A 25,680-nucleotide genomic window follows, 5' to 3' on the forward strand; every position below is an offset into this window, starting at 1 on the left:
AATGATTGGTTTGGGAAAATAGGCATTTCTACTTTTATCCCGTTGGCTGGAAAATCTCAAAGATTTACAGAAAAATACCCTTCCTAAGGTCAAAATGGGTAAGAGAGTCCTTCAGAGAGGCAGCTTCTCATTTCAATCCCCAGAGCAACAGGCAAGAAAAGAGCTTTGCAAATCGCTGAAGAAGAACTTCATGTCATAGATGAAAATCATTGTGACCTTTCTTTGAGCTATAGTGAGATGGGTGTTCACCATGCAAGGTCATTAGGCAATCACATTCAGACATGCAGAGAATATTGGTTCAATGCTTTTATTAGCAAAAATTCCTACTGTCTCCTTCACTAAACACTTATCTTTCATTCACTATACAGTGCTGTTTTGGTATTCATAATGGAGAGATATGTAATGCCTCATGTCCCTGAATAATAAATATATAAAGGCATAAAGATAGAAGTATAGAGGTATAAAAAAAACCAGCACCAGTATACAGGCATAAAGCTTGGCTTTCAGACCTGACAATGTTTCTCATTTTGCTCACCTATTTTGACGACCATCATCTCTGAGCGGTCACAGTCAAAGGGCTGCCCTGCCGTGCACAGAGAAAGAGGGGAAAATAGTCATGTTACTGTCTGGAAAGTATCCTCTCCTTCTCATTTAGTAACGTGATATTTCCCCAGGAGTGTGCTTTCCTGAACAACAGCTGAAGAAAAGACACACAAGATCACAAGAAGTTTATAATTTTTCACACATTCAGCTGTTGGGTATGTAGATCTCTTCAGGAGTCGAGAGTTGGAGGCAGGGCTTCAAATGCTGGCAGGGACTCCTGGGTCAGTCCTGAGGTAGCCGGGGGCAATGGCTGTAATGGGAGAGATCCTCCTTCAGCTGCTGTGAAATAGGCACATTTTCTACCTGACTGAACTCCTGCACCTTCTTTTGGCTTACAGCATGAAAATAGCTTGTTCCTTCCCTATGTGTCATCCCAGTGCCAGTCTAAGCTCAGGTTTGCATGAGACCTGGTATAAATCAAGTTTAAATGATCATCCTCTGGAACTACTGATATAAAATTTAATGTGGTATTTTTACCTTCAGCCCTTGCAGTCACTGGAATGCAGGTTAAAAGCTGCATTTATTGCAGGCATTTATTTTTATTAAGAACACATCTTTGCAATCCATCAAAACCACTCAGCTTGTGAGGAAGTGCACTGTAGTTCTTAGCTGTAGCTCTCAGCTGTAGCTGCCAGTAGCTGTGTTGCTAATCATACAGCATATACACCAACACATGGTACAAAGCACGGATGGTGCAAAGCATGGGCTGCTGGAAACATCCTACAGGTCACCAGTGCTGGCTTAGGGCATGTTTTCTCTCCACACCTGGCATCCAGCTGGGACAGACCACTGTGCACAGGGTGCTCCTCAGGATTCTCTGAAGTCCCAGAAAAACCTCTGCTGACAGAGGGGATGAGTCTTCATCCTTTCTGCAGTGCTTGCACAGGTGTTGAGGTGAGGAGAAGTGTTTTCCTGCTGCCTCCTGTCTGGGGTTTGGTGGTGCAACGTGGAAGGCAGGGTTGGAAATTATATTTCCAGATGACAGTGTTTGGGAGACAACTAAAGAGAGGTTACCCTGTGCCTAGCTCTGTGCTAAGTAATGAGAAGCCATAAATGCAAAGCGGTTTTCTGCTGTTATTTTTAAACTAAGAGTACAAAAGTGATAGACCCAGGTCAGAATGAAGCTGCACCATCCTTGGCAATCCAAAGCTAGTGCCTTTGGAAAAGTACAAGGACAGGACAAACGTATACTGATTTCCCTCCCAAAATGCTCTCCTGGGCTATTTGTATTACAGTGATTTCTGAACTGAGGCGGTACCTTTTTTTAGTAGCCTGTAATTTGCTTGCTTGAGTTTGCCCATAAATTGCATCAAACTCTCGTAACTTGCCTTGAAGCCATCAAGCTTTCCAGCACAGAGCTGTGGGTCAAGCCCAGGCTGTGGCAGCAGTCAGAGCTGCCCTAGGAAAGTCATTCCAAGGTTGCACACTGACTTTGTTGTGGGACAGTCAGGCAAGCCCTTTTGTCCCTCTGGCTTCTCTGGCCATCCTGCGGTCTGACTGTGTGTTTTTCCAGCCTGCCCAGGAGTTTCCTCCTGGCTGTCATGAGAGGTTGTGCTGTCATTGCCCACTGTCAGGCAGAGGCAGTTCTTGAGTGTCTGCTGTGCTCCTCTGCTGCTGGGAAACACCCTTGCCTTCCAGGATCTACAGCAGCATGACAGTAAATGCCACCAAAGGTGCTTGCATTTCCCTTAGCAACAAGAAAGGAGAATCAAGTCACAGTTGGACTTGTAATTAAGGGTAATAACAACAGCTTATGTATTGAAGTTGTCTTAAAGTCTTTGCTGTATCAATTCCAGTATGTTACACTGAGATCTTTCCATGCACAGTTCGGTTGGTTCTTGTGTCAAAGCACCATGTCATAAGTGTCAAGAGCAGGACAAAAAAACTGTGATTGCTAACATTTAGTGTATTTCCTGACCATCACATGTTTAATACTCCACCACTGCAAAAGAAAGCAACATTTCAGTCAAAGAAGTGCTCTAGGTCAATAGCTTTTTTGTTTCAGGAGCTGGTAACTCTCAGGAGTTTCTGAGGTGACAGCAGCTACCTTTACCACCAAAGGAGAATCTGATACCAGCAATGCAGTGGGGTCTTCAGTTCAGGTCCATAGCCTCTGTCTCACAGCCTCATGGCCACCAACAGCCCACTCTTCAGGAAGCACTCCCTTCCCCAAGCAGGAAGCAAACATGGGCTGGACTTGTCTTCTGCAGCCTCTGCCAAGTTCCTCCACAAAAGGTTTATCTTGCCAGGCTTTGTTTAAAGCAGACTGAAAAGCAGAACCTGAAGCACTGGGCTTTCACAGTGGGTTTTGGTGCCAAATCCAGCGTAATTGTTGCATTTCCTTTCCCTGCCGAACTCCCTCCTTGCAGATAGCCTGTAATGTAACTTCCTGGGAATGTTTTGTTTTGGGAGATGGAAGAGACACCGAGGGTACTCCTCAGAAGCATTACAGGGAGGAAAATGCACACTGCTAAAGACAGAAGGATGTTCGGGATAGACAGAGCCTTTCCATTTGACTCCTGCTGTGTCAAGCCTGATGCTTTTAACCCTGAAAAGATACTCCCTGCAGTCACGCAAGGCTTTTATTTGGTAAAAATCAGAGCCCCATAGCAGGCTTTCAGGGAGTTCCTGAGCTGGCTGAGCATGCTTGGAGAGTGAGTGCAACCACAGCAACACTAAACAGTATGGTAAATCAGGCACTGCAGGTTTGCTCTGATCTGATGTTTGACATTCAGTATTTGCATGAGAGTTTCAGGCAGGTGATGTTGAAGACTGGAAATTTTATAGTCCAATCTGTAAGTCCCACCGTATGGAATGGATCTGTCTGAACAGAGCAGATACCCCTAGTGTTATTAAAAACACACAGTTTTTAATATATTGCAAATAAATACATTTACTGGAGGGTATGGCTGGGAGCTCTCTATTTTTTTATCATACAGCACATTGTGTAAACTACTGAGGGGATAAGACCAGCAAAGTGAGTTGCTTTTTAGTCAGTCACGCTTACAAAGTTTTGACTAGGCAAAACATATTTGCCTTTGAAATAAAGAAGCTCCCAGCTACAGATATTTGTCACTGTAGTCCCCTATCGAGTGGTACCCTCCCCACTATGTGGGTAAGCAAACCCAATTTCATTCCCAGAAATGTCAGCTCCAGTCAGTCCAATCACACTGGATTCTGAAATTGTGAAATTTGAAGTGCAGTGAAAAATTTGTATATTCGAATTTTTTTTAGATTTTCTAAAAAATTGTAGTTTTATGTAGTAATAAACAGACTTTTACTTGCTTTATGGGTTTTTTTGAGCTTAGAGGATGCTCCTGGACCACATCTTTAGGCTTTTCCCTGTAGCTGAGAGGGCTATGAGCCTGCTTTGTAAAAGTGGAGGGCAGGGAGTCTTCCATTATTACTGGCCTGAGGGAGCATGAAATTGAAAATATTTGCCATCACAAGGCTTATAATAAAAGCATGAGAATTGCTCAGACCCTTATGTCCAGTGAGGTATACAGGCAGGACTGGGACTAGTATTCTGCCCACGTGCAGGAAATCAAATGCCTGGACAAACCAACATTTGAAAACATATTTTAGCAGCTGGGGTTTTTTTGTTGACCTTTGTTAGTATGTGACCCTTACTAGAAGCTGTGAGGAATGCCATATATTCCCTTGGTACTCTGTGTATGGTTGTATATTTTTTTTCTTTATTAAAATCTGGACAGAGGAAAATGGACCAGATTCCACTCTGTTACCCCTGCTCAACTGCAGCAGCTGCATGGAGTGGTGGTGAAGTAACTGCTTTAATGGAGTACATCCAAAAGCCCACTAATAACATGCATGGTAAGAGATGTTATAAAAGTGCAGAGAGTAAATGTTTGGCAATTCTCCTCTAACATGGCTACCTTGTGCCAGCGACCTCATGGTCTAGTACAGCCTTTCCTCTCAAGAGTGCTGTGTATAAAGATGAGGGAAGTCCATTTTGGCATTGGTAGTGCTTCTGAGGTGAGGCAGGATTTGCAGAACCACAGAATTTGGGGAAAAACACCAGGTTGGCAGGGACCTCAGTAGGTCATCTACTCCAAACCCCCTCTGAAAGCAGGCACTGACTGATGGCTGCAAGCTCATGCCTTCATCATGCTTATCTGCAGGATGCAGGTCAAGGTGCTTGTTGTGGAGTTTACCTGTTGGACACCTGCAATAGGCACCTCAGCATCTGAGCCAGCTTCCTCCACTGTACTCATGGTCAACAGAGAGAAAACAGGAATCATAAGGGGTCTGTTTCGCTTTGGAGAAGCTGAACCAGCTGTGGTCAGGTGAATCCTACTCAGGAACACACATCTGTGGTGTATTTCTTGCTCCTTTTTGATAAATGGTAACAGAGAAAAGAGCAGCATTGAGAACACTGCCTTTGGATGAAAAACCTAAAATGAAAACGAAATTAAAAGCACTTTTTTTTCCCTTTTTTTCCTCTCCCTGGGGCAGATGAGCCACCTGCCATGCCTGGACCCCAGCCTGGCCATTGAGGAGATGCAGTCCCCCAGAATGGTGGGGAGGAAGAGAGGGCGGCCCCCGCTCCAATCAGCGCCCATCAAAATGGCTGTTCACAACCTCTTCCCGGCAGCGGCCGGGGCTTTGCCCATTGTGAAGATCCCAAAGAAGAGAGGGAGAAAACCTGGACACAAGGTAGATAAGTGATTTTCACCACCTCCTGCTGGTTTTCAATATATTTTCTACTAGAATTTCAGTTGAAATGCAGGAATGGAGGCAAAGTTGTGCAAGCATGGGGTAGAGCAATGCAACATAAGAGAAGAAAAGATGGTTTCTCATCTACCTGAGCTGGCAAAAAATAGAGGGAATCTATTTTTCTAAAGTTATCTTAATTTGGGTTGTGTGAAAATAAGTTATCTCCCACAGTGTTGTGTGAGATGGCTGCACACCTTCAGGGAAGGGTTTCTCTCTCATTTGTCACTTTCATTTTCTCTCTCAATAACAGTGATTAGAAATTGAACAAAATGAATGGAAAAGGAAACAAATAGAGGAGAGTGGAAATGAAATGAGAAAAAAAAGCTAATTTCCAAAGCAAAAAGTAAAAAAGGGACATTTTAGGAAATAATGAGATTTTACTGATTATTTGTTTTTTCACTTTATGAGATAATCATACCCAGCTGTCAATGCAACCCCGGTGTGCAGGCAGAGCTAAAGAAAGGCAGAAACCCTGAGCACCTTAAGCCCTTCCGATGCTGCCAGCTAGCTGAGTCTCACCTGCAAGTTGGCTCAGCACCAGTGGGAGCAGCACCACAGTTATGCCTCAGAGCAGGCAAAAATGGGACTGTGATGCTGAGGGGAGGACTGTGATGGCTGGAGAGTGAAACTTAGCTACGTTAGTGAGGGGTCTTGTGGTCAGCAGATTGCTCTGTTAATCTCTCCATCTCTGTCTGCAGCCAACTGGGGGGCCTGTACATGCTTGCCCTCCCTGTTCCTTGTTTTTATTGGGCACGGATACAGACATGCAGACTGTTACACAAGGAGGGCAAATTGCTGACTGTCAGAAAATAATAGCTGCTTAAGTTCCTGATGTCAAGACAGAAAAGTGAATAGAACAATCATGGCATGCACAAGGCTGACCTAGCCTTTCCTGGAGAAGATCTTGGCCTCGGGTGTTGCTTTACCCTTCCCTGGGTCTCTCCTGTCACGGGGGGCAACAAGGTCCCATGCATGGTGCTGCTGGCTGAATTCCTTGGGTTTGGACTTTATCTAGAGCAAGGTACCCTCATCCTTGTCTTTCCCTTTCAATCTCCTGCCAGACCTTCTTCCTCCTATCCTCTAACCTCCATCCAGCCTCTTCTCTTCTTTCAAGGCCTGCCCTCTTAATCACTGCTCTGCATCCTGTTTCCAGAATCCCCTAATCCTTGGCATCCCGCTGTGCAACACCTACTCAATAGCCATCAGTACCTCAGTCTTTAGTGCTTTACCCTCATCCTGTGCCTTCTCCCATGTCTTTCTATGCTCTCCCAACTTATCCATACTCCTCTCTGATATGGGGACACATTTTGAAGTTTCAGTGTTGTGTTTGTGTGTGTTGAGAACAGACTTTGCATGACTAAGAAACAGTTCCAGCTGCAGGTTAATATTTGAAAAGCTTTCTCTCTGATAATGTGAATGATGTAAGAGCAGCAGCCAAGCAAAGCCAACCTGACAGCAGTCAGGTGCCCCTTTTGGGATTACCACGGAATTTTATAGCAGTAGTCCAAAATAGAGCTGCATGTCCAAAGAAAGATGGGCAAATTCCCTAGTGTTTTGTAAAATGTGGAATATGGAAATACTTACTATTTTTCACTTCTGTATTAAGATAAACCTCCAGGACAGAAACATCTGAATTGCTTTACTTGGGGTACTTGTTATTACAAGTTCATTATTTCATATATTTATTTACTTTATTCATTTCAAGTAATTTAATTATTATCAGTAAAGCTGCATGACTTGTAGGCTCTTTAGATCAGAGCCATCCAAGTCTGGAATAATAACATTTTGGAGATGTGGTGAAATTGAGTCTTTGAGGTGATTAAGTGATTTGCCAAATACCACAATGAAAGTTTGTATGCAGAGTTTCATCAAACCAAATCCCTTCTGCCCCTGCTTGTCCTACTGACCCCCATTTCTTACTCCTGCATTTACATTTGATCTGTAATTCAACAAAAACAATGTTGGGCAGTATGTTCTGTTCCACCCCAAATGTACCCATCCACCTGTGAAAAAATCTTTCACCAACCACCACATATCTGTAAATGGGAGAAGTGGGACACTTACATTCCCTGAAATGCTGCAGTAATGCTGTGCTTTGGACCTACATGGCCAAGCACTTGATTGCTGTGTCCCCCTCTTCTTCCGAAGGGAAGCTTTTCCCCCAGCTGGGTACCACTCCTCCTCTCTGTCCCCAGGCACTTAGAAAGGAGGCAACAGCATTCCTCCTTCAGCAGGGAATCTGGGATGATGCTATTTCTTGGTGAGTGATGGCAAGTAAAGAGGCATCCTCCTATAACCTGATGGCTTAGGTTGAAGGAGCTGACACCCATGAGCTGCAGTATCCGTGGCATCTGGCCTGGTGCTGTTTATTTGCGTTATAGGATTCATACACCGAAGTGATGTTTTCCATGAGGCTCCTTTGTACGCTGTGTGACCAGCTGAAGTGAACCTCTCTGTCAAAAACACTTCCCCAGTGTGAGTCAAAGATTACATTTTTTGATGGGAACTTTAGCTTGATTTAATTAGCTTGATAATTGTATGACTTTCAGATACCATGAGATTTAAATGCATTTTAAAAAATTACTCCCTGCCCAAATGGCAGACGATCAAATTCTTTAAAGGAACCAGATAGCTGAATTATTACAGAACAGATGGGAAAATACTTCTGAATTTTTAGCAAACTAGGAATTTACTGCCTAGATCTAAATTTATTTTGACTGAGATGTGAATAACAGATATTTTTCATCACATGCTTTTTATAGACAGGTGACCCATTGCCACTGATATTAAAGCAAATATCTGTGTCTTCCTAAAATGACACTTCATCACACTTCATCACCAAGAAAAGTCCTTTTCCTTGCTATCCTGTTTATTTTTTCACAGCTTTGGCTGTAACATTTCATCAGCTGTTTTTCCAAAAACTGTTTTGTACCTTATGTGGAGCTATTTGCCATAAAATATTACATTTCCCCAAAATACAACGTTCTTTCTGATTGTCTGACTGCCTCGGAAAAAGCTTATTCTGGCAGCTGGTGAGGGGGGAGAGGTTAGTAGATGGATGGGTTTCTCTGACTGTGAGAGAAGCCCTGAAGAGCTGCCTAGAAAGCCTGTACGGGGGAAGGGTTTGTTAGCATTGTGCAGGGATTCACAGTGTTAGAGGACACCAGAGGGACACGCGCATGGGACAACACTGCAGCAAAGACCACAACATCCCTCCCAGAGGGCAACAAAGTGGTGGTCCCATATGAGCAGCTCAAGGGCAGTTTGTCCTTCTGTGCAACCAAAGCAGCTCCCATCCGAGAAGGTGGCCCCAGCACAGATCAGCCAGGACCTTGCAAGCTCCTACCAAGTGAGGTGGGCAGCAAAAGTCACATAGTGGAGTGACAATTTCCACTACGGGGCATAGATTTCCCTACTGCCCTAGAAGTCACTACTAATGATGACAAATAAGCAGTCACGGTTTGGATACACTGGAAATGAGATTGCACAGATAACTTTAAAAGTGCCCTGATTCACCTGTCCTATGATACAGCCTTGGATTTCAAAGTTGTATGTGCTCCTGTTAAGGTTACCTGCCTCATTCACTGCAAAACACTTAGGGGATGCAGGAGTGTGTAAAATGTGTGCAGACTCGCTTGCATTATTTGCTGTGCAGAAGAAAGGTATTGCGTGACGCAAGAAGAAAAGGTGGGAAAGACCTTGGATTGTGTTTTGCCTTTGCCAGAGTAGCACTGACCTCTCTGCCCCAGCAACTGAGCTTGTCTTATGCTGAGTCTCCTCACTCACCAGCAAATGCAGAGACTCTGTAAGGTTTAGCCATGGACCCCAAGACATGTACTCAGAAGCTCTGCTTTCAATGAGCAGGTTTAATGGCAACCTTCTGTCCAGCCATCAGAAGTCCACATGACAGGACCAGACTGACTCAGGCACTCACCTTTGTGCTCATCTCTGTGCACATTTGCAGGGGCTGGAGATGGTTTTCTCTCCAGCAGCAAAAGCTCTTGTGGACAGGAGTTGCCTCTGCCCTCCTATCTGGAAGAACACGGGCCCATTGGGGGTGAGATGAATTCCAACCTTTTCTAGCAAATGCTTTTTCAGGACAAGGGACAAGTGGTGCAGAACAACTGGGAGCCATAAAGATGAGAACCTATGATTGAAGTGGTTTAAGAAATCTGCAAGGAAAATTTATATTATTCACCATGTTTCTTTCCCATGTATTTTATTACACAAGTTGGCAGAGAACTTGTTCAGAAGAAAAAAAAGTTGCCTGGGAATGTTCTTCACCCGCTCGCTTTTTTTGGTGTGGGATGACAGAAGTACTAGCTAGATGAATTCTGACTGCTCTGTGTGTATATTGTAACAAAACCTCCAGGACTCAACAGGGTCTTCCTCATCCACAGCCACTGCATACTCAAACAAGCTTGTGGGCAGCATCTATGGCACGAAAGCCCACACCCTCTCTGCATGTAAAGCACGGTGACCTTGGTGAAGTAGACACACTAATTTCCTACCCTAAATCCCTGATCAGCTTTCTCTGATCTCTTTTCCAGGGTAGAGAGTCCGTAACAGTGGACTGTGGCTGTGGTTGGTTGTAGATCTTGTTTTAAAGCAACCATTGCTTTTACGTCTCATGCTGTGCATATTAAAATTTATGACATTTGATATTCAAAAGCTGATTCAAATGCCTTACCAAGAGGGTTTCCCAGAGTGCTCTGACAGATTTCCTCTGACTCCTTTTCTCTCTCTCTTTCTCTCTCTCCCTTTTTCACTGCTTTTTTCACTTTAGTGCATATGTGCTCTCTACTGCCAAGCACTCAGTCAGTCAGCTGGTTGATTGGGTTGGCTTTTCAATAGCAAAGGATCAGTCCAAGAAAAGACATCTTTAAATGCAATACTTGGAGATTTACACATCATGATATTCAAGGACTACTTACAGCTTCAGTGGCCAGGATGCAGCTAAGCTACGTTTGCTAGTGTACTGTCCCTTGCAATAATCAGGTATTGTTTTATTTTGATCTAATGAAGGCACCTTCTCTGCTACCCCTAGTAAAATGGCATTTATCTGTACCCAGAGGCTCTAGAGCACATTCTGTTAAAATTGATTTTGCAGTAAACTGTTTGCTAAAACAGGAAACTGCCAAGAAGGGTCTTCCATGCTTAAGAGTTTACACAAGTCTTGCCCTCTGTTTATTTGCTCTTGAATATAAGCCTGCCTAGGCCTCCAAGAGCCAGGTGGAGAACGAGGTCTACTGGACATTGTCCTGCCTCCACCAGGTTGATGGTGTTGGTGAGGCAGTATAAGGTGTTGGTGGGTCAGCACACACTCACGAGGTTCAAGGGCTAGAGAGGGGACTTGTGCACCTCTGTTTGGGACTACAGGACTGTGAGCCATTAAGGATATTAAGGAGTCAACATGCAAGTGAAACAGAAGTCATCGGGTGTGCTGTCTCCAGAATAGTATCTATGTAGCTAAATACGTGTATGAGAGCATATATGAGTTGCTGGATTGTGTCCAGAGAAGGACAACAAAGCTGGTAAAGGGTATAGAGCACAAGTCTTATGAGGCATGGGTGAGGGAGCTGGGATTGTTTAGCCTGGAGGAAAGAAGGCTCGGGGGGGACCTTATAGCTCTATATAATTACCTGAAAGGAGGTTGGGGGAGTGGTCTCTTTTCCCAGGCAACAAGGTATAGGACAAGACGAAATGGTATCAAGCTGTGCCAGGGGAGGTTTAGGTTGGGTGCTGGGAAAAACTTCTTCACTGAAAGGGTGATCAAACATTGGAACATGGGAAGTGGTGGAATCACCATCACTGGAAGTGTTCAGAAAACATGGACATATGGTGTTTAGGGACATGGTTTAATGGTGTGTAAGGACTTTAGAGCACAGCTACCCGTCTCAAGCATTGTTAAGGACACAGAAGGACTTTGCCATGAGATAATCACAGAGTGGAGTGACAGGATGGTGATAACTGCAGGCCCGGAGAAGGCGAGGTTTGGTTAGCACATCCTCGATAATGCATCCAGACAAAAATTCCGGTAGTGGTAAGCTGTGTAAAGAAGCAACTGCTTGTATGCGTATCACCAGTCAAACAAGGATCACCACAACTTATGGGGCAGATGGCATCTCTGATCATCAAAGCTCCCCCCTGAATAAGCCTCTGTTGATACCTGGAACTTGAACTGTAAATTAAGCCACCACGACGGGAACTTGAGATAAGATAAAAGTGCTACTATTGTTTGGGGGTTATCTCAGACCTAGGGGGAGGTTAAGAAAGCTGGGGTGGGGGAGGGGGAGGGGAGAAGAATGTATCACTGATGATGGACACAAAGAACGCAGAATTTATGGGCCACAAGGAAAGTCAGCTCAGGAACTGTGCTGTAATCAGCTCCAACTGGGCAAAAGGTAATTCCAGCAGGGGCAGATTGCAACCACCGACCACAACCCCCCAAGTCAAGAAACTCATGGACTCAAAAGAAGAGAAAGACTGATCATGCAGACTTATTAGCATTAGAAGCGAGGGAATCATTTAACCAGTGGAATAAGAGAGCTCTCTTGGGTTCAATGAGCATTAATTCCTTTGTTTGCAAAAATGCATAAATAGTGAAAAGTTTTGAATGACCTCAGGACCCCACACCACTAAGAAGCCCAGGGTGAAGAAGGACCAGTGGGATACCATCTGGATCCACGGGTGGTGACTATCTTCTGCTTAATCTCTCTCTCTCTTCTCTTTTCTATTTCTTTTTATCTCTCTACCTCACATTTTATTGTTAAATAATATCCTTACTATTGATTTTAGCATATGGTCCAGTTTACACCTTAATTTGGGCAGAGACATCTCTCATTAAATGGATCTTAACAGGATGGTCTTAGCAGTGCGGGGTTAGTGGTTGGACTCGATGATCTTACAGGTCTTTTCCAACTTGAATGATGTACATATACAAGTGTATATGTACATCTCTCTATAAATGTATATACTTTTATATATGTATATAGTGAGCACAATTGCACACATGAATATGTGCATTTATCATCTATGCATATATGTGTATGATCAAAAACAAGCCTGTCAGAAAAACAGCCCCTGTGTCAATATGTTGCTATAGAAAATAATAAATAATGCTGCTTCTCACCTTCTCACATGGAATAAATCCCAAACTGGATGGAGACCTTGATTTTCGAAGCTCTGTTCCACTCCCATTTATTTTAATTGCGTGGAAAACAAACTGACAGCACTTTGTTGCTGGTCATTCCTTATCCCAATCTGAAGGCAAGACAACCCTACAGAAACAGGACAATGCAGGCAGGTGAGAACTGACACTAGCCAAGGGCCAGCTCAGGGTCCCTCATACTCTATGACTGCCATACAGCAGGAGGTCAAATTCATGGTTTATCTTAGATCCACTTATTGAACATTTTCTCCCTTGTTCAGTCTGAAAACAAAGGGGTTTAGCCTGGCCCTGGGTAGACGGTGGTAAAAACTCACTTGAGTGTCAGTAAATCCAACAGCCTTCCCTCTCCTTTCCCCAGCTCTCTGATTTTTTACCATTATACTGAAACAGTGAGCATTATTTTAGACAGTTGTGCTCAAAATCAGGGACAACACGAATCTTCATCCAAAATGGCTTTTAGTCTCCACCAGGAATTGCTCAAGGTTTGTTTTGTAGGCAGTGGTCTGACTTAATTTCTACTTCAAATATACTTTGTGCATTATACCAAGCTTGTGTATAAGCTCTGAGAGAAGCTCTTCAAATTTAACAGGACTAAAAATCTCTTTTCCTTCTTACTCTTATCACTTATAGCATTTTCAACTTTGTCCACTGAAAAACAACAGAAGCAAAAAAACCACCTCAGCTCAATGTAGTGTATGTAAATATATAAACATGTATGGCTCTCTGTTTTCCCCCTGCTTCCCTTCTTAGCAAAAGAAAAGGCAAGAGTGGTACCTTCAGGTCACATTCATCACATCAGCCCTTTTAAATATGAGGACCTGATCACTGCTTGACTGGTGAGATGTTGCCAGGTACTAGCACTGTAAAGACATAGTGATATTGCACCATAAATTTCCATCGTGTTTCACTTCCCCAAGCAGGGCTGCGGGTCACAAAGATCACTGGGTGCAACAGTGCAGCAGTTTGTATTTACTGCCTGGTAATAACACACTATGGACCACGGTCTGAGCTTATTTACATGGGTGTCAGCCCAGAGTAGCTGCTTGGTGCCACTGGATTTACGCAAGATTTACACCTGTGCAACTAAGAGCAGAATTTGGCCCTAAATTATGATGTAGTTAAATACCCCATGTTTCTGAGTTGCAGATCATTATTTACACCCACATGAAATGGGTTGTAAAATGCCATTACATTGATTTGTTGGAGTGTTAGACTCAATTTGCTCAGGTGTAAATAACTACCCGGTGGGTGGCATAATATTTGCATCCTGTAGCTTAAGGCGTTGCTGTCTGCTGCAAATCAGTCAGGCTTCAGGCTCCAGTATCCTCGCGAGAGCAGAACGGATGCTCCTGGCCTGCAGAAAGTGATGCAATAGCAGACTACTAATGAGTGTTCATGGGGCGTGACATACATGGAATAAAACTGGAATATCTTGTGTATACTTCCATTATTTTTTGCAGCTGAAGTCTCGTGTCCTGATGACTCCCTTAGCAATCTCTCCACCGAGAAGCACGCCAGAGCCAGATATTAGTTCAATCCCTCAGGATGCAGCTACAATACCCAACTCGGACACCCCGCAGTCTCTCACAGGTACTCAGCCTCAAGTGCTCCTTGATCAAGGGGTGAGCAGGAGTCACGGGCTGACAGTCAGATGCTGTGCTTCCCAGAACAGGTGGAGCTCATGAAAATGGAGTGTTTGTAGATTAGTCTGGCAACCAGTGACAAAGAGCAGAGATGTCCTGCAAGACTATATTTTGACTGCCATGTGTCAAATTTAGTGGAGATGTCAGTTCCATTCCTCTTGAAATGGGAACATCAAAAACTCATTAATGCTCCATTTTATACCCAACACTCACCCCATCTAATATGTTGCAATGACCAGACTAAATCCCTGTATGAACATGAAGCATCTGTTACAGCTGTGGGGAGAAGAAGAACAGAAGAGCCATGGTCTCACTGTAGGCAGGGTTACCAGCACATAAACCTCAATGCCTTATCACAGCAGCAGATGTGGCCATTTCTGAATATAGTCAGAAAACACAGCCTTATTCTTTTTTTTGTTTATATTATCAGAAGTGACATAGGTCAATGCTTTTAAACTGATGTAAATGAGAAGAAAATCAACAAGACAGTTGATTTAGCCTGAGATTTCAGCAGAGAAATAGATTAGATAACATTAGAATCTAAACACAACACATAAATCCCATTATTTCTTAGCTGGAATGCACAGAGGAGAAGTTTTCCATCTGCTCTGGTGGCAGAATGATACTAAACACAGCGACAATGACTATAATAATATATTTTATTCTCATTTATCCCTTCACATACAAAGTCTGCAAAGCACTTGGCAAACAGCAGCCGAGTGGTATTTCACAGCACTGCCCTGAGAGGTGTGCCTAGGGCTGCTTCTGAAGGGGGATAGGGAGGCACAGTCCACATCAGTCCTACCAGATCACGGGCTGGCAGCAAAGGCAGAGGTTCCATCAGTCATTTCGGGCTCTGTGAATGCAGTGCCCCACACCTCTTTCTTCCCATCCCCATGGGCACCTTTTCTTCCAGTACCTTCCCGATAGTGCATGCAGCCTCCCACCAGAGCAGGGTTTGCAGGAGATGGAGGGAAGCTCAAGCTGGCTTTTGCCTGCCTATCTGCACCAAAAGGACCATAGGGACCCCTGCTCCCCAGTGAGGGACTCAGCACACTGCCTGCAAGCTGCGGAGTCTCTCCCACAGCCGCAGCTGACCTCTGACAAAACCAGTCAGGGTCACAGCAGAAGTCACATTCTGCAGATTTGTTGAGGTGTGGCACGCTGGGAAAGCTGCACTCTGACATCCCCCTCCAATTCATGCATGCTGCTGTTGTATTTCAGTGCACTGTTCCTTTGTTTGTTTGGCACTTGGAAGGTGTAAAGTGGTATGTAATTATAAGTATGATTGCTATTATACTCCTGTTTACCCAGGATATACTGCTTGAGCCCCTTCTGCCTGTTCCCTGCTAGATGGGGTAGCAGAGTGCACTGTGACAGTCTCACTAGATTTTCATTACAGTGATGCAAACCATAAATTATTTCCAACTTTACACAGCTGTCATCATGTCCTCCACTCTGCTTGATGGGTTTTTTTTGTCACATATCTGATTTCTGTCAGAGGGTAATGTTATATTGTTTGAGAGATGACAGCTCGAGCACACTCAGCCAGCTATTATAATACGTCTCACTTTAGCCTGACTTAAAGCTGTGTCTTAGTTGCCCTTAGTTACTGCAATGTTACCTCCACTTCCTCCAAGATACAGTTAGCCTCAGCCAAGCTTAAAATAAGTTCATGGTAGCGAGGAGAACACTGATCTTTTGGCTATTGATGACAGGCCGGATGGCATGTAGAAAAACTGCCTCTGCAGGCAATGGCTTATGAGAGGAGGCACGCAGGGCTTGGCTGTGGAGAGGCTGGTGCAGATCCCCTCACAAGACCCCTTGTGCAGCACAGTCTCTCTGCTGTTGTTCCTAATGGGGATGTAGCACTGCACACCATGTACAGTTTCCCTTGATACAATACAGTTTGTAGGGTGCTGGGTTGGACATGGAGGGTCAGGAAGATCCCAAAGACCAGAGTCTCTGCTGTGGCACTGTGCAGCTCAGCGTGGCATAACCCTCCAGAAATTACAGCTGCATTAGGGTCAGAAGAAGCAAGGATCCAAAGTCTTTCCAAAGCTCATCTCAGAGCGGTGCTTCTCAGAGTGGCTCTCAATGAACCAGTGTAAACATACATAGAGAACATAAAATAACTCCAAAACACACCTTGGGCTGGGGTTCACACCTCGTTGTGAAGTCTCCCTTGTGAGTCACTGTCCTGCACTCCCAGGGCATTTTTCTGATCACAAGCTGCATGGACAAGGTAGACTTAAGACCCCAGACATACACAGGAGCTTCTTTAGACGCATGTAGCTTATCCTAAGCTGTGACACTGAGCTAGACCTAAACTCATCTTGCTTTGCTTTGGCAGTGAGTGATCTGAGCGAGGAAGTCTGGCTCTGCCATCACAAATGGCAACAGTTCACCAGTGAATGCAAGAACTTTGAAAATAAATAGAAATGTATAACTCTAGTATTTTCTAGGATGCTCTCAGGACTGTTTTGTAATAACCTTTTTCGGATTTTATGTCTACAGTCTGCATTTATGTCAACAAACAAGCAAATCTGGGGCCGTACCTTGACAGAAAAAAGGTGCAGCAGCTGCCAGAGCGCTTTGGGCCAGAGCGGCCATCGGCGGCCCTGCAGCACGCAGTGCAAGCCTGCATCGACTGTGCGCTCCAGCAAAAGGTGGTCTTCTCCCTCATCAGGCAGGGCTATGGAGGCGAGATGGTGTCAGGTAAAGCATCTTTGTAAGGGGTTTGTGGCCAGTAGGGAAGTGCTTGAATTCTTAACCTAATCCCCAATCCTGACTGCCCTGGCGGTCCCGTTCACATCAGTGGGCTGGTAGCCAGCTTTGAACATCACTTATACCTTTATAAAATGAGCTGCTGCAGGAATTGCCTTGGCGTCAGTTGAAAGAATATCAGTGAAGTGTATTGCAGTGTTGATTCAGGAGAGGAACAGGTGCTTCAGAGTCTGGCATTTACCACTCTTCGGAACAGTTCTGGGGCCTGGGGTGTGAGCTGAGGATTTCATGCAGCCGTACAAGAATGAGCAGCAATGCCAGCCCACTCCATGACATACATTGTCACCACAAGTACACATGCATGCCTCACGCAATGAGGGTGGTAAAACACTGGAACAGGTTGCCTGGAGAGGTAATGGATGCCCCGTCCTTGAAAGTATTCAAGGCCAGGTTGGATAGGCCTTGGAGCAATCTGATCTAGCTGAAGATTTCCCTGCTTACTGAAGGAGGGTTGGACTAAGTGACCTTTAAAGGTCCCTTCCAGACAAAACCATTTTATGGCTCTGATTCTATGTTACTCTAAAGGACAATTCTTATGGAGTTCAGCTGCTGGTGTATCCTCTGCCTGCAGTTCATGAGCCAAACCTGTCTCAGCTGCGGAAATTGCAAAAGTTCCGTGGCAATTCCCTGTGCAGCAGGACTATGCAAATATATCAGAGAGAATCAGAGATCAAAGGGAACTTCCCAGGAGTCCCTCATCTTCCTGCAGTGGCACTTCTTGCTGTGCCCTGATGAGTCTCCCGTGTCCCACACTAAATCCCCTGGCCTGGCTCTCAGATTGAACATGAATTTTTTTTTTATCACAGCTAGAGTTTTGTGTCACAACACTGTTTTGGCACATGGGGATGCTATGTGAATGAAACAATGGTGGGAATATGGAACAGAACTCTCCAATAAGATGCTGCAGATGAGTCAAGCATGAAGCCAAGGACTACAAGTCCAGTTTCACAAGGACTGCAGCTGCTCAGCTGTGCCATTGGGGTCTTCTTGTGTGGGAGCCTAAGCACTGGCCCTCTGTACAACAAATAAATCCTGCTTCTTCCCTCTCCTCTAGTTCTCTCTCATCACAGGTGTGCCTTCCCTATGGGACACCAGAAATAGTCTGAGAATGATCCAGACTTGTTCACAGAAACATGAGACTGAAGCAATTTAGTGCAAATCTTCATTTTTGCCTAGTTCTGTGCTGCATATATGATTTTCATTACAACCTGGAGAGTCATACTATGCACCAAGCCTACCAAACTCCTTGGTTGCACTTCCTCCGAGCTGACTCAACTTCAACCTCACCTGAGTTAAAAGCACCTGGGCAGCATTGCTCCCAACTTCATGCTTCTTCTAATCATCAAGGAGGGGTGAATGGCCTCCTAGTCATGGCGTGGCTCTGCAATTGCACCTCACTCCCAGCCTAGCAGCAGCACAGACAAATTTTGTCAGGGGCTTTCCAATCTTCCCATGGCTTGGCTCACAGATGTTCAACTGGCTGTGGAGCACGATCCCGCACAGCAACTCAGGCCAACAGGAAATCTCTGGAGTTATCCTCAAAATTATAAGTCTAATGTTACGATTTGTACTTGTTAGCAGTGATGGGAGGCTGTAGGATTGGGAAAAAAACCTCCCAGGTGGAGGAGTCCAGGCAGCCATATCATGTAGTCCTTTCTACAGACCTGTTGACACTGTATGTGTCCTGCTATAACTGATTCTGATGGGTTTGTTGTGACCCCTCCACCTCTCCCAGGTTCCTGGCTAAACATATCCCCTGACAGTTTTGCCCAGGAATTTTAATTGCTCTGTTCTCTTCCCTGAGTTCAATTTTAGATTTATTTGCGGAGAACTGCCCTCATCCTGCTAGACTGAAATACACAGTTTCTTTCAGGTGAGGAAGATCTCTGGATTAGTGGAAGGAGTGCAAGCATCTTACCACTGTCCCACACAGAAGCATGGTGATGGCTGCAGTGTCACAGAGGAAGTTTCTGTCCCCTGAATATTGCTGTGGTGGGCCTGTGCACTTCTGCAAGTGTGAATTCACCCTTTTTGAGCCTGGATGACCAGAGTGGTTCCTATCAGTCCATCTCAGGTTTCACCAGGACTTTATATAGTGGCATTAACAGTCCCTTTTCTCTCCTGGAAATGCTTTTTTCTACATCTCCTTGAAATGTATCTGACTTTTTCATCACTGTGTTACCTCGGTGACTTATGGTCATCTGGTGAGCTTGTTTCATCATTTCTTCTCTCATCAGGTTGTATTGAGTCTCCTCAAATAGTTATGGATTGCTGTGTACATTCTAGAATTTTTTTCTACTATTTTTTGCTATAACAGAATTCAAAATTAGTCAATCCTTTCTGTGCAATCTTCCAATCTTCTTTTCCATTGATAATGTCTTCTAGCTTACAGCATCCACAAAATCTTTTTGTGCCAGTGCAGACTACGGCTGCTTCCTCTCCAGGACTTGAAGTGTCCTACCAGCGGACCCTGCTGTCATTTCTTGAGCCACCTTTCATATGCAATGATTTCCAGTTTAATGAAAGATTCCTCACACTTTACTGAATTCTGGATAGAACACAACTGCCAACCTTCCCTTGCCTATAAATGCAATTAACTCAGTAAGTACAGATCCACGATGAAGCTGTTCCCTCTCTCTTCAGTATAACCTTGGTACGTTTTACTCATTCACAACCATGTCTTTAACTCTTGTCTCCCCATTATCTTTTAAAACCTTGGGTATTGCTGAAGACAGCCAAATAGCCCATCACTGTTAGTGATCACTGCAGATCACTTTCTTTCTCTTTTCCTTAGACCAGGGTATCATAATTGCCTCCAATCACACAATACAGTTTTCAGATGGATGCATATATTAGAAATCCTTGCACTGCTGGCCATGCTAATCAGCATCTTTCAGCACTCTAGGGGGAAGGTGATTTGGGTCACACAAACTCAGCTCCTTAGGCTCCTCCAGTTTGTTATGTGCTTCAGGTAAGGTAATTATTCAAAATATTTTAAGACATACAAACATTTGAGTAAAATCATCTCCCTTGCTCTCATTCTTCCTCCTGCCATGCATCCCCAGGTATTGACTTGTTCCTGTTTGCTTTCTAGTTTCAGCTTCTTTTGAGGGGAAGCAGCATCTCCAGAACCTGCTGGTAGTGAACAGCATTGGATATGTCCTGCGCTTCCTGAAGAAGCTGTGTCGCAGCCTCTTGTGTGACAATCTCTTCAGCAACCAGCCTTTCCAGCAGTACAACGCTGTGATGGAAAGTCCGGAGGTGTATGAAAACAGACGGGTGGAGGCAGGTAGGCTGCTTGATCAGCTTGGGCTCAAGATTTAATAGAGCTGAAGAAATGACTGTCTTTTGCGGGGGGCTGTACTGTGTATGATAGAGAACTGCAGACCTCTGTGCGAACTTTCCGGAGGGAGGCAGCAGTCTGATTGGCAGTATTTTCCCCAGTAGCTATGGATGAGGCTTTCAGCTGAGCAACACTGTGTTGAGGAGCAACAGGGATAGGGATAATTTTGAAATTATTTTATATTTTTATGTTTCCTTTATCTCTTTTCCTAAGGAAATAAGACTTGTATGCTATCATTTTCCTTGTTTCTGTCAATTTTCTCCTGTAACTTTTGGCCTCCTCAAGCATACCTGACCCTGAAGTAGAAGCCTCAAACGGATTAAGTTCCTTCAAGTTTCAGGCAGGCAGGAAGGTAGAGGGGAAATTTTCCTTTCTTCATAGCATTCAACCACCATATTAGACACTAAAGTATCCCCACTGACTACCAAGCCCTCTCTGCTTACAGCCCCTCCACACAACAATGCCTGTCCCGGGTCCTCATACCCCTCTCCTCATGCACTGCCTTGGCTCATTGCCTACAGGGGGAGTGGGAGGCTGGGTTGGTGTGTGGATCCCAGTCCACACTTTGGTGTCATCATGACATGCCATAATGGGTATTCTCTGACCTGGCACTGCTCCAGCACCTGTGTGCTTCCTAGCTTTTATTAAGGATCACCTGCAAAGCAGGACGGTCTTCCTTCACTTGAGCGGGCCTCTTACTGGGTGAGGGGAGGAAACCACCTGCAGCAGTGCAGTTTTGGGTCAAGGTTGCCAGCATAAACCTAAGATACACGTTATTAGCAGTAGCACACTAAGACTGGATCCTGATCCGTCACCTCCATCCGTGAGTGTAAACCTAAATGAGTTGTGACTGCTAAGTGGTTTGCTTTGCTACTTTCAGGAATATTTCTCCTTAAAAAATTTCTGGGCACCAGCAAGTTCCTTCTCTTAGTGCTAGACCATGTGGGACAAAGAATGAAGGGGCTGTGGTGTGGGGTAGATGCACCCAAGGATGGTGGTGGTCCAGAGAGCTACCTGCCCAGAGCAACACTGCACTCCCAGATGCGTGGGACCTGAGGTTCCTTCTTGCCCACACCACAGCATGTTGGGATGGGGTGCTGGCCCCAGGCAGCCCCCATGGAGCTGGGGTATGCCTGCAGCCTCCATCTGCAATCAGTGGCTAGAAGGCTGCCCTGGGGCCCTCTATGGACTTTGCAAAAACTAGTTCAGTAAAAAGGAAAGATGCAAATTATGGGCATGAGCCTTGATTTCACCTGTGGCTTCCTCCTGACTTAAATTATTTTTCCTTTTCTTTTATTAACAACACTGTGGGTGTCTCTCATGCGTTCAGTTTAATGGCAGATACATGCTGGCCAAGAGAAAGATGTTTTAGTGTCCACAATTATGAATGGTTTGTTTGCCAGGAAGACGCTAAGTGTGAAGATTGCACACCAAAGCTGGAGAGGGCTGTGCACACAGTGCAGAAATATTCTTTTTGTGCAAAGAAATCCAGCTGCCACTCTTTCACATAGGGGAGGAAAGGCAGGAGCCCAGACCAAAAAGCAGTATTTTTCTCTTGACTACAACATTTGCAGCAAGCTGAATGTTTCTGAGAGGTCAAGGGATTTCTGTAGCACCGAGTGAGTGCAGCCCAGGAGGCCTGGCATTTGCGTTTGCATTTTAATTTGCATGTACATTTGCATTTACTTTTGCACAGCATGTGATAGAAGGCAGCTCCACAACCGGAGTTTTTACAGTTGCTGTTACACTCTGAGCATCTCCCTCCCCACAAAATTTCAGTGCAGATGTCCCTGGCACCATTCCCATCGGATCTCCCCAGACACGGAGGAAGGGGCTAAATATTATTTTTCCCTCAAACTAGACAGGAGATGTAGGTGTAGGTAAGGCTTCTGTTTCCTGGGTCTCCTACTGGGTCTATGGGGGGGGACAATTAATAGCTTCCCAGAAGCAGCATGGGCTGGATGTCTGGGCTAGCCAGGGAGGTTTAGGTTAGGTATTAGGAAGAAATTTACTGTTAGAGTGGTGAGGGACTGAAACAGGTTGCTCAGAGAAGCTGTAGATGCTCCATCCCTGAAAGTGTTCAAGGCCAGGTTGGATGGGGCCCTGGGCAAACTGGTCTAGTGGGTGGTATCCCTGCCCATGTCTGGGGTGAAAAGTTGGAACTAGATGATCTTTAAGGTCCCTTCCAACCTAAAGCACTCTATAATTCTATGGAAGAGCCATCTGGTCCTGCAGTGAGAGAGGCTGTGATAAGCAGTGCTCTTTCCAGAGCATTTGGGTCCTCAAGTGGCTGTTTGAGCTGACAGCCCCAAGAGGGGATGCTCCTTCCAACAAACATTAACAGGAAAATGATGAGACAGGATTTGAGGACAGTTTCAGCTCTGCTGAAGCCTGTCCCATGGCCCGTGGAGATGGGGGGAGGAGAGCTCAGCAGCTTCGCCATCTAATCCGCTGCATGCCTGCGGGCCCCAAGATGCAAGCTGGAAAGATGGGGGCTGGTTTCAGTGCAGTCAGGTAGTTGTCTGGAAAACCCAACTACTAGACTATTTCTCAGTCCCAGAGCACACATGAAGGCATGGAAGGAGAAATTTACTCTGCCGCACAAAGCACTTGAAATGGGAAATTTTGGAGAGGGGAAAGGCTGCCTCTTCCCCAGGGCAACTAGTGCCCAGCTCAGGAGCTGTTTGTCCATGTCAGTGTGGTAGAGGAACTGGAGTGATGGTCTCTCACCCTTTATGTTGTATTCAGATGGAGCCAGGCAGGTACACAGCATTCCTGTTCATCGTATCAGTTTGTATTCAACAGCTTCATTGGCACCACTGGAGTAACTCCAGTTTGAGGCACTGAGTCTATGTTTAATGCTTTATTGCCTAAATCTCCTTCTGTCTCCACAGGAGCTAGCACTTCTCTGCAAGAAGGTCAGCACAGAGGGGTCCTCTGCTACACAGGGCAGAGACAGGGTCTCCCCATAGTGGCAATAAGGAGGACAGTAGGAGCTCTGCTTGCAAACAGGTCTGTCAGATGCCTGTTGGGATAAAGCTTGTATGGAAGAAGCAGGGCCATAATAAAACACCACAGGAACCCATGAAAAGCAGCCACATTTTTCATTCTTTATGTTCTCCAGCTCGTAATCAAGATGTTCTTTCTTTTAAAATCATGTGCTTTTCAGCCCCTGTGCACCAATGAATCTAATACATGTATTGACTTTGGTGCATTTACTCTTGATTTACACTGTCAGAAGTGAGAGGAGCCAGCATCATATCCAGTCATATTAATCCACTTACACCATACAGGAGTCACCTTTTAACCTTGCCCCAAAGCATGTGCCCCTAAGCCTTTATTCACCTATGCTCACAACAAACTGCCAGATGGTAATGGCTGTGTACAGGCCAGGTGGGATTTGTTGACATATGCATATATCACTTACAACCGTGTTTTACATGTCTAAGAAGTACACACTCACCATGCTGTACCTAGTGCTGGCCTCTGCAATGAGCCTTGTTGGCTATGCATTACCCTCCCTGCACCTGAGCCCCAGCTCTGCCTGCCTTGCCAATGCCTCTCACACCAGCATCCCGTGGCCCCATGTGTAGGGTGAGGGCTTCTCTCCAGCCCTCTTCTAATGTCAGTGGCTTCACTGCCTTGTCCTGGCACATCTGGGGACATTCCTATATCTCTTTCTTGGATGTGAAGGAACTTTCTGGCTCACTAGAGTAATTTGTGGGCAGCAGTTGTGGGATGACTCCCAGGACTTCATCTGGGAAATCCTGGCTTTGGGTCTGCATTACAGCAAATCCTGAGATGTTACCTGTCCCCACAGCACCTGGGTTCAAAGCACCTCTGAACTTTCACCCCAGAATTTTCCATGAAAGCAGCAGTGTAGCTTGAGCTAAAATGATGGCAAGATCTGGGTGACCTGTGCAGAAAACACTGTGGAGTGTGCCAGGGACTACATGATGGAAAGCCACCAGAGGTCCTGCGAAGTGCCTCCATACACACATCCTGTGTTCAACTTTCATTATTTCTCTCTGTGCTGGTTTAAAAATAAACTGGTAGGAGAAAAGAACCCAACTCAAGAGAGATTACAAGTCAGAGTTATAATTTACTAAAAAATATTACAGTAAATGCAATGATACAGAGAAAAACTGGTTTTAACCTCCAGAAACAGATGTATAACCCAGCACCCTGGGACAAGAACAGAACAGTGTTTGTTGGCCCCTATGCTGAGCACTACATGGCCCCCCTGGGTGAAAAGTAAAAGGAAAGGAAAACCATGCTCTCTGTCCCAGGTGTCTATGGGGCTATTCTTGAAATGGGTCCCATTGTCAGACTCAGTTCTCTCTGGGGTGCCGTGCCACCACAGGACTTGCTTTTCAAGGCCCAGGATGGTATTCCAGGCAGTGGTGTGAGGCACTGGATATGTCCCCAGCCTCGCTCTTTTCCCCATGGCCAAATCAAATTTGTGTGCTTAGACACCATATGGAGTTCCCTACCACTGTCCACAGGAGAACAGCGTCTCTTCTTGTGGCACTTCCTGGAGGTAGAGATCTATATGGAGCATATGGATGTATATGGATCTATAAGGAGCAGAAGCACAGCAGCAGGTAGAGGTACCCTACGCTACATTAGCGCCTCTGTCTATAGGAAGGTGGGCTCTTCCTATCCACAAGCACTTGAAAAGCTGGTATGAGAAGTGCTATAGCAATGCACAATAGGAGAGCGACTAGTAGGTGAGACTAGCCTGGGAGCTGGATTTTTATAAGACTTTCCCACTGACTGTGAGGGCAAGTCACCCTTCCATGCTGTGCTTTTATTTGAGCATTTGTTGAAGGAGGGCAATAATTCTTGTCACCATATGCAAAGCCCTTCTGAAGCAGTCAGGAAAAAAGAATAATATGATAGAAAACTGCATATTATTACAATCAATATTTTCAGTCCTAAGCACCAAATAAACAGCAGCTCAGAAATTTCAAGCCCTGAGAGGGCAAGAAAAACGTTGTCTTTCCCCTTTCTAGTACCGTGGTTTGTTTAATCTTGTCTTGTTGCATGCTATGAGGAAGAGTGCTCCTGACTCCTCAGCACACTCAGAATAAATAGCTTTTATGGCTATCAATAGCTCCGGCACTCCTCAGCATTTAATTACCTGCAAAGGCCATTTATTGCCTCATATATTCTTCTACCATGATCATTATCCTTTAAACAATAAATAAAATATTAAGGTCACTCTTAAAGAGGGAGCGAGCCATCCAGCCACAACAAAGTATAGTATAAAAAGTTCATCTGGTCTTTGTGGCATTTGGATTGATGACAGAGCCTGCAGTAAAGCCAAAAAAATCTTCCTTTCTTCCTTCCTTCCTTCCTTCCTTCCTTCCTTCCTTCCTTCCTTCCTTCCTTCCTTC

General features: G+C 45.0%; 1 protein-coding gene across 1 annotated transcript in view; it reads left to right on the forward strand.

The window, feature by feature from the left end:
• Positions 1-25,680, forward strand: part of SCML4 (Scm polycomb group protein like 4) — a 68,584-nt gene that overhangs the window by 17,284 nt on the left and 25,620 nt on the right. Inside the window, exons 3-6 of the mRNA XM_027693831.1 lie at positions 5,077-5,277; positions 13,969-14,098; positions 16,669-16,869; positions 20,033-20,227. Coding sequence (XP_027549632.1) covers positions 5,077-5,277; positions 13,969-14,098; positions 16,669-16,869; positions 20,033-20,227 — 727 coding nt within the window. The remainder of the gene's footprint in view (positions 1-5,076; positions 5,278-13,968; positions 14,099-16,668; positions 16,870-20,032; positions 20,228-25,680) is intronic.

This window comes from Neopelma chrysocephalum, unplaced genomic scaffold (assembly GCF_003984885.1).
Source record: "Neopelma chrysocephalum unplaced genomic scaffold, ASM398488v2 Primary Assembly neopelma1_23, whole genome shotgun sequence".
Classification (NCBI taxonomy): Eukaryota; Metazoa; Chordata; class Aves; order Passeriformes; family Pipridae; genus Neopelma; species Neopelma chrysocephalum.